Genomic DNA, 12,236 nt, shown 5'->3' with positions numbered 1-12,236 from the left:
GTGTCTCAGGAAACCCCTCTGGTCCCAATCTTAGCTCTTGGTCTAAATGGAGCTGGTGCATTCAGTGTCTCAGGGAGCTGCTCTTGGTCCTATCCCGGCTCTTGGTCCAATCAGAGCTGGTGGATGCTGTGTCTCAGGAAGCTGCTTGGGTTGCAGGAGGATGGGTAGGTCTTGTAGATTGCCGGGTCCAATGGGGTGTTTTGGTGGGGGAGCCTGCTCACAGGTGTCTTCCCATTTGGCTGGCAACTGGGGCAGTGATGAGTAGGGGTTCCCAGGGACTGGTTGTGTCCCAGGGCCTAGGTCCTAGAGATGGATATTTTAAGTCTGGATATTTTAAGAATTAAGTGAAAACCTGAGAAAACTAGAGTGATAACTCCACACCCTAAGGACCATTCATCTTACATACAAAGAAGTGTCAGTTTTTTAATTAAAATTAAATTTAATTAATACAAACTGGACATTAATAGTAGCTTTGTCACATTTCAACATGTGAACATATTTGATGTTTACATCAGGCCACAATCATCTCAACATTTGTCTCTTTCTGCTGACAACTTCCCAAATGCTTTCCTGCAGCTTCTGGAAACATAAAAGTACATTATCATTGTCTATCATCACCCCAATTTGCAGTAGTATAAGGCATTTTTTTGTGTGTGATCTAACAGTAACTTAGTCATTCACTGTCTCTTCCTTTCCCTGTTTCACTCCTGTTAGCTCCCACAAGCCTGCCTTGGTGGTGGCAGCAGCAATGGCTTCTTCATCTCCTGCTGCTAGCTGAGGCAAACTTCATACTTCCCTGTGTGATATGAGCACCCCTTAAAACTTTCTGTGAGCCACAGCTACTCACTCGCTCCTCTTGCTGCTATCTTACTCTTCTCTTGCTCTCTTGTTTGTCCTGTCTGCCTCTCTCACACTGCTGCTCTGAGACAGCCTTTCACTCTTTTGCTCCCCCCTTCCCCCCATCTCAACAAACCTCTTACACTAGATCTGTTACACACGCTGTGTTCTCTTATCACCATTCCTTGGCAGTGCCCACCAAAGGCACCTACCTTGCCCAGTTTAATCCTTTCAATTCCTCTAACAAGAACCAATTTTAAGATCTGATTTGGCTCACAGTATAAAAGAGCTTGCCATGCAAACCTGTTTACCTAAATGCAATCCTGGGACACATGATGATAGATGAAAAGTAACTCCTGAAAGTTACATCCTGACTCCACTCCCTCAGCAGTCTGTCTTTGCCTGTCTCTGTCTCTGCCTCTCTATTTCTCTCTCCATTCCCTTCTCCTCCCCCACCCCCAAACACCTAAACACTCTATCTTTTTAAATTGGGGTAAAACCCATAAAACTTATCTCAGCATAAAGGCATTTGCCCACAAACCTAGGTATTTAGGAGGCTGAAGGGTGAGAATAACAAATTCAAGGTTAGTCTGGACAACTTAACAAGGCTATATAAAAATCAAACTGTGCTTATGGTGTTAGCTCAGTGCAGATGACTTTCCTAGCATGCTCCAGGACCTGAAACCAACTCCCAGTACTTGAAATTTAAAACGAAAGAGAGAGAGAGGAGGAGGGAGGGAGGGAGGGAGGGAGAGAGAGAGGGAGGGAGGGAGGGAGGGAGGGAGGGAGGGAGGGAGGGAGGGAGAGAGAGAACAGGTAACCAAAATGATTGGATTATATAGGGAAGGGCAGTCCAGCCCCTGTGCTGGACTAGTTCAGGGTAGGGTAGGGATGCAAGCCATACCCTGTAACAGGTAGAGACTGAGGGATGCAGGGAGAACTTGGCAGTCAGTGTCTGCTTTAGTACCTTAAATAGGCACCTCAGCCTTTGTAGTGGATTTGAGATATAATAACCTGTACCCAGGAGGAAGAAGAAATGCCTACTTATTGCATGAATAGTGGTGCAGGGACGACTTTCCAGTTCCAGGTGCAAGTTCTGCTGTCATACCAATCTCTGCAGACCTGGGACAGTTCTGTACTTGGAGTGGTCATCATAGCTGGGAACCACTGTGCTGCGTCCCTTCAAAACACCGTCGCTAAGGGGGGTGGTGGTGGTGGTGCACCTGTCACTTAGGACGCACTAGCCAATCAGGGCTTCCAGTTTGGCCGCTAGTCAGAATAAGGGAGGGCATTTCCGGTCCATCATGCTGCATGCTCGCCGGCTCCAAGACTGAGGGAGGCTCTGTGGTTCCGAGTGCTGCGCTGTGACCCGCTGCCGGGATCTGTGAGGAGAGCTGGGCAGTTCGGAATCCGCCATGGTGAGCACTGGGCCGCCGTCCTCACGCAGGAGGGCCCGCGGGAGCCGGTTTGGGGTCCCGGGGCTGTGGGAACCGGCGGAACTGGCGGAGGCGGTGCCCTATGAGGTCCGTGAGTTCCTGGAGGTGTCCCTGCAACTCCCGGATCCTGCGGCCTCTGAACAACCTGCGGCTGCGGCTGCAGCTGCGACTGCACAGAACACCGGGATATGAGTACTGTGCGTGAATAGTTCCTTATTGTGACGTCACCATGCAGTGCACGCGCGTGCGCTGTTTTTACCGTCGCCACAGAAGGCGAATTCGCTACCTCACAGAGCACTCACTGGTCACTCTAGCGTCTTCTAGAAGTTCTGCACTTGGCCCTGAACATTCAGGTGTAGGGTCGGTCTGCAGTTAGTTCTTTGCAGGGCATAAAGTCTGTGTCATTAACCCATTTGCACGCGGATGCCAGGGTAGTCCATCCATTCACGTGTGTCAGTCATGCCATACTCACTGGGTTTCCTGGCCTAATGTGACACGGTTTACTCTATAGTAATTGTGCTTTTTATTTCTAACTTTGCTCTCATGCTCTGTTGGTTTCTTTATTGTTTCCCAGGTAGTACTGTCTTTATTGCAGTTGTATGAGTTTTGAAGTTGTAAGAGTTTTGAAGTCAGATCATGTCACTGTGTGTGCTGTTTACTCAATCTTGTGTTGACCAGTTTTTCATTCATGATGACCTTCTCTCATCAATTTTCTGTTGATAGCAAAAATTGTTAGACCTTTGTATTGGACTGTTGGTGAATTTATAGCTCAAGTTCTGTACTGAAATAATATTGAGGCTTCCTGTCTACAATCATGGAATTTCTCTCCTTTGATCCAGTTCCTTAATTCTTTTAATTATAAAGTTATAATTTTGGCTACAGATATTTTTCACATTTCTGTGTATTCCTGGCTTATTTACCTCCGATGACATAAAATATGAGGGTATATGTTTTTAATTTTTTCTGTATTTTATTTCATGTGTATGAATGATTTGCTCGCATGTATGTATGTTCACCACATGTGTGTTTTGTGTTCACAGAAGATAGAAGGAGGCATCAGATCCTCCATTAGTGTTGGGAACCAAATCCGGGACTTCTACAAGAGCAACAAGTGGTGGTAACCACTGAGCCATCTTTCTAATCCTAAACTTGACCAGTTTATGTGTGTATGTGCACAAGTATATGCCGAAAAGTCTTGTATAATATTAGAGGGACTAGCTTTAATGTTATACATCCCAGGGGCTCAGGAGAGAAAACTACAAACGGTGAGGACTGTTTTTGGGAAATAGAACCTCAGCACACAGAGCTCTTAGTCCAGTCATTTATTCTTCCAAATCTTCTTCTTTGTCCTTCTGTGCCCTGGGAGTCCCAGTATATATACACTTACAAGTAGTAATCCCTTGACAGTGCAAAGTCAGGCTTCCAGAGTCAAACGGAGGGGTGATAAGAATCACAAAGAGGGGCAGTAATTATTAATTATCATTTGCAACCCGAAAGGGAAGTGACTAATGGGGAAATGAATTAACTAAAGGCCAAATTTGGGTAATATCTAAGAAGCAGGATCTTATGTGCTCAACTATAATCTTCAACGTGATTGGTAGAAAATGTTAAGAATCTATAAGTTGCTAGGTCAATGAGGGGAAATAAAACTGCCTTCTTTTTTCCTGTGGCTCCTATCTGTCCAAGCTATCTGCCGTTTTTCTGCAGGGTGGGGGAAAGTGTGCTTGGTCGCTAGGCAACCTGTGTACAGCTAGATGCCTCTGGTGATAGTTATAGGGAGATCTGGAACTGGAGGAAAGATTTGGTAAAGAAGGTACTTAAGCTTAATTGACACATCCATTAGGCCTTCTCAAACTGGTAGTCTGGACGCTTAGGCCTGTTCTTAGAGAGTACAGAGGTATCTCTGATAAGGTACTTTCCTTCATCTGGGGATGGACCTGGCCAGATGCTGCCAATGAAGATAATTACAGGGAGGCTTGAACTGGGGTTCTGGCTGTGCATAGCTGTCAGTGCATGAGGTTATCTAAATATTCCTTTAGTAGAGGGGAAATGGTGCCCAATGAATGATGGGAAAGCTACAATAGCACACAAGAAACTCATAGCAGGAAACGGCTGATAATCAAAAGCCAAATATCACCAAGGCTCCTTGAGCTTCAGCTTGACCTCTGGAAGACCCTTGGCTTCTTCCAGGTATTAGCTTTGTCATAATCAGCTGAAATCCTACTTTGTATATTTTTGCGGCTTGTAGCAGAAAAGCAAGTGTTAAGAGAGTTGAGATTTGCTTAACAATCTGTCTTTGGGGTTTGGAATATGACTTGGTAGGTATGCTGGTTAGATTTTGTCAACTTGACACAAGTTAGAGTCAGACTGGCCTGTTGGCAAATCTATAGGGTGTTTTCTTGATTTATGTAGTAGGGTCCATCCCACTGTAGTGGTGCTACCCTGGGCAGGTTCTTATTCCAAGTGTATAAGTAATCAAACTGAGCAAGCCATGATAGCAAGAGGGCAGTAAACAGCATTCCTCCAGGTTGACAACATATGTGGAATGCATAAGCCTATGGTGTATATAAGTTAGCAAATCTGTTCCTGGCCAGCTCCTCTTTTGTGTGTTAGGTAGAGCTGGAGGTGTGTAACTACTGAAGAGACTCTTCTCAATTAATCTCTAAGTGTGTGGCACAATTTCTCATTAGGAAGGCATATTAATTCCAGAACAGTTGCACCTTCAAGCTTCTAGAAAAATAGTTTGAGTCAAGGTTTGTTATGTTGACTCTCTTTGCCTTGGTCCCAGTGTTTTGGTCCATAGGGAATTGACTCTGCTGTCTTCCTGCCTCAACCTTCTCAATTCCACACACTCCTAAAAGTACACATTTGAATCACAGAGTGGGCTGTCCATTGCACTAACAGGAAAAAGTATTTGTGTGTGGAGCATATCTTCTCCATTGAGACCAGAATAGAAAGAATAGTTTATTATGTACACTGCAGGGGAAACAGGCTAGATTAGAGGTTATTTAAGTCATTGTCCTGCAGGTGTCTGTGTTATAATGAAGGCTCTGATTGTGGGTAAGGTGAGTGCCTTTCTGTGTACTTTCCCAGTATGCATTAATTCATACCATATGAATGAAGGAAAACTAAATTGTTGGGTGTACAATTTGGAGATCTTATCTTGAAACATTGGAAGTTCCAATTGGGCAATCTCTCATGTTGGTAAGTGCAAACGTAGTTGTCTCTCTTTACTCTGCTAAGAGGATTGAGACGCTGAGCGTTTGGCTGTGGCTTGTGTCTCAGCATTCAGCACTCAGCAGCTAACAGTTTACACAGGGCAGAGTCATACAGTCTCTTATACATGTGGACTTGAGTTCTGTGCAGGATGATGAGTAGAGATCAATTTGCATTCTTCTACACGAAGACACCCAGTTTGACCAGCACCATTTGTTGATGAAGCTGTCTTTTCTCCAGTGTGTATTTCTGAGATCTTTATCAAAACCCAGGTGTCAAGAGGAGTGTGGGTTTATGCCTGGGTCTCAGTTTGATTGATTGATGTGTCTGTTTTTATGCTAATACTATGTAATTTTTATTACTATACCTTTGTAGAACAATTTGCAATCTGGAATGGTGAGACCTTTAGCAGTTCTTTTATTCAGAATTGCTTTATCTATCCTGGGTGTTTTGTTTTTCCATTTTAAGTTGAGAATTGTCTTTTCAGGGTCTGTAAAGAATTGTGTTGGGATTTTGATGGGGATTGCATTGAATCTGTGGATTGCTTTTGGTAGGATTGCCATTTTTATTAGGTTATTCCTACCGATTCATGTCTATGGGAAGTCTTTCTATTTTCTCATATCTTCTTCAGGTTCTTTCTTCAAAGACTTGAAGTTTATATCATATAAGTCATTCACTGGCTTGGTTAGCATTTACCCCAAGATATTTTATATAAGTTGAGGCTATTTTGAAAGGTGTTCTTTCCCTGTTTTCTTCCTCAGTTCTATTGTCATTTGTACATAGGAGAACTACTGATTTTTGTGAGTTAATTGTATATCCAGCCACTTTGCTGAAAGTGTTTATCAGCTTTAGGAGTTCCCCTGTGGAATTTTTATGGTTACTTACATATACTATTGCATCATCTGCATAAAAACACTTTGACTTCTTCCTTTCCACTTTGTATCCCCTTGATCTCCTTCAGTTGTCTTATTGCTTTATTTAAGACTTCCAGTTCTATATTGAATAGAGGTGGTGAGAGTGGGCAACCTTGTCTTGTTCCTGATTTTAGGTGAACAGTTTTGTGTTTCTCTCTGTTGAATTTGATGATGGCTGTAGGTTTGCTGGAAACTGCCTTTATTTTATTTAGGAATGTTCCTTGTATCTCTTATCTCTGCAGGACTTTTATCATGAAGGGGGTGTTGGATTTTTTCAAAGGCCTTTTCTTCATCTAATGAGATGATCATGTAAATTTTTTCCTTTCTCTTTGTTTATATGGTAAATTATATTCCTTAATATTTGTATATGAACCCATCCCTGCTTCTCTTAGATGAAGCCTACATGGTGGATGATCTTTCTGATGTGTTCTTGGATTTTGTTTTCGGTCTTTTATTGACAAGTTTTACATCTATGTTCATAAGGGAAATTGGTCTATAATTTTCTTTCTTTGTTGGTTCTTTAGGTGGTTTGGATTTCACGGTAACAATGGCCTCATAAAATGTATTTGGTACTCTACTGGCTAGTTTTGTGTGTCAACTTGACACAAGGTAGAGTCATCAGAGAGGAAGGAGCCTCAGTTGAGGAAATGCCTTCATGAGATCCAGCTGTAAGACTTTCTTTCTATTAGTGGTCATTAGGGGAGGCCTCAGTCCACTGTGGGTGGTGCCATTCCTAAGCTGGTGGTTTCTATGAGAAAGCAGGCTGAGTTAGCCAGGGGAAGCAAGTCAGTAATTAGCACCCTTCCTTGGCCTCTGCATCAGCTTCTGCCTCCAGGATCCTGCCCTGTTTTAGTTCCTGTTCTGACTTCCTTTGGTAGTGATCAGCAATATGGAAGTGTAAACCAAATAAAACCCTTTGCTCCCCAACTTGCTTTTTGGTCATGATGTTTTGTTGCAGCAATAGAAACCCTAACTAAGACAGGCAATATTCTTTCAGTTTATTTTTGTGGATAATTTGAGTACAGTAGTATTGGTAATAACTCTTCTTTAACAGTCTGGTAGAATTCTGTGGTAAAACAGTCTGGCCCTGGGTAGTTTCTTTATTGTGAGACTTTTAATCTATTTCCTTAGGGGTTATAGGTCTATTTAAGTTATTTATCTGATCTTTATTTAACTTTCGCAAGTGGTACCTATAGGGAAAATTATCCATTTGTTTTAGATTTTCTAATTTGGCTGAGTATAGTTTTAAAGTATGTCCTTATGATTCTCTGGATTTCCTCTGTGTCTGTTGTTTTGTCCTCCAGTGCTGATATTAAAATTCCATGCCATTATGCCTAGCCTCAGTGTTTACTATTAAATTGTCACCACCTGGAACATATAACTTGGCAGGGAAAAAGAAATGCAAGGCTAACCTCAGCTCTTTACTGATGTTGAGGCCAACTGGGCTACTTGAGACAATGTTCTGCCAAAACAAAAACAGCTGTGTGTGGTGGTGCACAAGTGTAAAGCCAGGGCTCAGGTCACAGAGGCAGAAGGATGGAAGCAAGTTTAACCTAGTGTTGGCATAGAGTTCCAGACCAGTCAGGCCTACGTAGGGAAACCTTGGCCCCATCAACAAAACAACAAAAGATGTCATAACCCATGAAAAAAGAATACCTACAAATGGGCTTGTGAATACGTGCAATACTTCATTGAATACCCAGTGTCTTGAGGATTTTGCTTCATCTGGTGTGGGATATCTGAGGGAAAAAAATCTACATACACTATGCTTTTATGTCTGTTAACTCTATTCCTCTAAGACAAAATTCTATCAATACAGCTATAGCTCCATCAGGCATTCAGGGCAGGAATAACTCTAGATGCACTAAAACTCTTTATCCATCTACTTTATTTCTCTGGTCTGAAATCCTGTCTACATAGTTTCAGTTCCATCCGGTTCCCTCTCATAGTCCCACTAACGACTAAGCTCTTATGCCTCCAGCCTCGTCATCGTCCTCTGATTCCTTGTTCTCCATTTCTACTACTCTCTATTCCTGGCACTGATGGACTCTACAAGAGTTCTGCCTTACTGTCTACAAAACCTCTGTCTTCCTCTCTTCTCTCTGTCCACTCTGCTTTCAGTCTGCTCTACGGAAAAATGCCTGCCTCTTCTTTTCCTCGCCACATGGTTCTCTGCCTCCTCAGGAATGTTCCTCTACCCTAACTTCCACCTTGATATGTAAAAACCTGTTTTATTCTCAGTCAGTTGCTCTGGAGAGCCACTAGGCCTCAAGGTGAGGAGATGGTTTGAGCTTCATTTGCTCAAGAAATAAAGCTATGCGACTCCCGACAGCTTGTCTTTGCCTACATGACCTTATCCAAGTACTGGCTCCAGCAGGGGAGTTAGTCACCTAGAAGTTCAGCAGGTCTGGGGAGCTGAACTGTTAGCCAAATGGTCTGGAAATATTTTGGCATGCAAGAATTTCATAGCAGAAGACAGCTGAAATATTAAAGGCTGGATAACACCAAATATTCATAATAAATGGATTGCCTTTTGACAGACCCTTGGCCGGTCAAAGTATAGCTTTAATACACAGCTGAATCTCTATAATATATTCTTGCGGCCTGCAAGAATACTTAAGTCATCAAGCATGGAAACCAGGGTGCTGAGGATGTAGGTCAGATGTAGAGCACTTGACCTAGCATATATAAAGCTCTGGGTCCCATTATAGCACCTTACAGAAACATCTTGTTTGAGACAGAATTCCTTTTTGTTGTCCCAGATATCCTGCACCTTCCAGTATAGCCTGCGTTAGTCAAGATGCTTGGATTACAGGCATGTGCCACCTGGTCAGCTTGATATACTGTTTAAAAGTCTCTTGAAGAGTCTCTTGACTTCCTAATCAAGCAGAAGTACTTAAAGCAGACATATATTGATACTCCTCTAGCCCCAGGAGTTAAATTCAGCAGGACTTAGGTTCTGGCAGCTCCTTTCTGTTCTCCCCCATTTAGAGGTCACTCATCCAGGTTCCCATTTAATCGAATTAAGGCAAATCATCACTGTGCTAGAGAGTTTTATGTCAGCTTGACACAAGCTAGAGTCGTCTAAGAGGAGGAAGACTCAACTGAGGAAATGCTTCCAGAAGATCAGGCTGTAGACAAGCCTGTAAGGGCATTTTCTTAATTTTTCATTGATGGGGAGGGACCAGCCCATTATGGGTGGTGTCATCCCTAGACTGGTGATCCTTGGTTCCATAAGAAAGCAGGCTGAGCAAATCACACAGAGCAAGCCAGTCAGCAACAACCCTCCATGGCCCCTTCATCAGTTCCTACCTCAAGGATCCTGCCCTGCTTGAGTTCCTGTCCTGACTTTCTTCAATGATGGACTATGGTGTGGAAGCATAAGCCAAATAAACTGTTTCTTATCCACTTTGCTTTTGGTCATGGTGTTTATTGCAGCCATAGAAACCCTAAGATAATCAGACACTCCTCCCTCCACTTTGCCAAAAAAACCCAAAAACAAAAAGACAAAAAAAAAAAACAAAAAAAAACGCCCCTCTGTGCTGTCCAGATCTTTCTTCACTAACTATCCGAACAGTAGCAGCACATCCCATCTCACAGTCAGATTCATAAACAGTCAGTTCAAGGCCTTGTTGCTGGTAGGTTCTGTTATGATATTGTAAGCTAGAGGTATGTGGGAGGTCCTGGCAGGTAGAGTCCAGTTGCTCCACTGTGGGTGAGAGCCAGAGATACCATGCAGACTGTGCTCAGGGAAGAGTTTTATTTGGTGGAGGGGGAAATGGGGGAGAGAAAAAGGAAAAGAGAGAGAGAGAGAAGGGCAAGGGGTTTGAGAGGTATGCACCTCATGGGAGGAAAACAGAAAGGGGGAGAAGGAAGGGGAGGAGCTTCCCATTAAGAATAGGCTTTTACATCAGGGCTCAGGGTGGCCCCAAGGGGCAGGTTAGAATATTAACATTTCTCCATTTTTGATGATTTGTTTATTTTATGTGCATTGATATCTTGTCTGTGTGAGGGTATAGGATCCTCTAGAACTGGAGTTATAGACAGTTGTAAGCTACCATGTGGTGCTGGGAATTGAACCCGGGTCCTCTGGAAGAACAGCCAGTACTCTTAACCACTGAGCCATTTCTCCAGCCCTCATTTCTCCGTTTTTGATTATTATAAAGAACAGGAGAGTTATCAAAGCAAGTAGGAGAACAAGGGTGCTGAATTCTTGAGGCTATTCTTCAAGCTGGCGAAGGGCAAAGTAGGGAGCCACTTATGGTGGGAGGTGTGAGTGAAGAAGAATCCAGTTATGTGTCATTGTGGAGATCTCAGGTGTCTATTCCTTGAGGGAGCTGTGTCACTGTGAAAATCTCAGGCACCTGTTCCTTTGAATGTGCTGAGGGGGCAGGTTACTAGAAGAAAAAAATAGATTGTTATCATTAATGAGTGAGACATGAGAGTAGGTATGTCCTGCATTGGGGCATCTTGGAAAGCCAGGTTCCAGTTGCTGGGCAGTTGCCCACCTGGTCCTGGAGAGGTGGTACCAGAAGTGAACTGAGGGATGTGTTCTTCAGGATTGTAGGAGCCATCACATCTGCCATTTCTCTGGAGGTGGGGGTGCATCCATCTCAGTTGGCATCCTCAGTTGAGGGTTGGCATCCTCGGTTGAGGGTTGGCATCCTCCGAGCTATTGCCAGTTAGTGCTGGGGCTGGCGTATCTGGACAGCCCAGGCAGGAGGTGGGAAACTGCAAAATATGCTTAAAAAAATAGGTGGGGTCAGAAATGGTCTTAGGAGATGGTTAGTTTTTATCAGACCAGATTTTTTTATGCAGTAGCAAGACTTTTCCCAGGAATCTGTAGGTATCTGTAAGACAGCTAGAATAGATTTACATCATAGCAAAAGGGTTGAAAATCCATAGAAATTTAAGGACTCTTAAGGACTGTTTATACTTGACGTTTTATCAGTTTATCAAAGCTGCATTTATCAGTATTAAAACTTTAAACCTCTGGAGTTATATCTGAAACCAGTCTCTCCTGTACCATGAAGTCTGTGAATGGGGCACACCTGTCTGTAATTGGAGAGCATATATCTATAATCTTGGGATTGGGGCTGTCAAACTGATATACCCTAGGCATCAAACATTGTCAGATCTGAGAAGGATAAATTTAAGAAGTGGGCAGCAATTCCAAGTCTCTCTGTGGTCATTGTGGGGATAGGGGCAGAAGCCCCAAAGGAAGCATTTGTTTAGCTGATAGGCCCAGAAGATCTGACAGATTTTTTTGTGGAGTAGGAATTTGGGAAGGTCATCTTACTTATCTTGGCAGAGAGGACAACCGATCACCATCACTCCAATAATTCAGTCTGGACAGGATCTCAGCATTTCGCTATGTGGCTAACTTTGCCATAAGCTTCCAGGTGAAGGTTCTGCGGCCATCTATCTTCTTGGAAACAATACAGGATGCTGCTGCCAGGAGCTGACATACATGTCTCTTTGCCATAAAAAGCTTTTATATTAAATGCCATATTCTCAGATCTCTACAGGTGTTTGAGGACAGGGGGAACAAAATCTGTTAGATGTATTTATAACTTTGAGAGCATAAATCTGAATATACAGGTTTCCCAGTTAGTTACAGCTTAATGAAGTTAGCAAGGACAGGGGGGCTAACCTTTGAATACAGCCAGATTATAATCCTGGATGATTTATATAAAAATAATTATTTCTTAAGCTGTCTCCTGAGAAGGCAAAGAAGAGTGACAGGGAAAGATCCCAAGGCCGAATGAGAACAAGAAAAAGGGGGCTTGTGAATCAGAGTGTAGCCCAACTCTGAGAAAAGAACCCTTTGAGA

At 43.1% G+C, this 12,236-nt stretch overlaps 1 protein-coding gene across 1 annotated transcript in view; it reads left to right on the top strand.

Annotated features, from left to right (window-relative positions):
* The first annotated feature begins 1,666 nt into the window (after positions 1–1,666).
* Positions 1,667–12,236, top strand: part of LOC128115848 (zinc finger protein 431-like) — a 37,312-nt gene continuing 26,742 nt past the window's right edge. The window contains exon 1 of the mRNA XM_052746951.1: positions 1,667–2,255. Coding sequence (XP_052602911.1) covers positions 2,253–2,255 — 3 coding nt within the window. The 5' untranslated portion in view covers positions 1,667–2,252. The remainder of the gene's footprint in view (positions 2,256–12,236) is intronic.

Source organism: Peromyscus californicus, unplaced genomic scaffold (genome assembly GCF_007827085.1).
Source record: "Peromyscus californicus insignis strain IS unplaced genomic scaffold, ASM782708v3 Scaffold_1__1_contigs__length_55948999, whole genome shotgun sequence".
NCBI classification, from domain to species: Eukaryota; Metazoa; Chordata; class Mammalia; order Rodentia; family Cricetidae; genus Peromyscus; species Peromyscus californicus.
The sequence above is the reverse complement of the archived record's forward strand: the minus strand, read 5'-3'. Positions and strand labels throughout refer to the sequence as shown.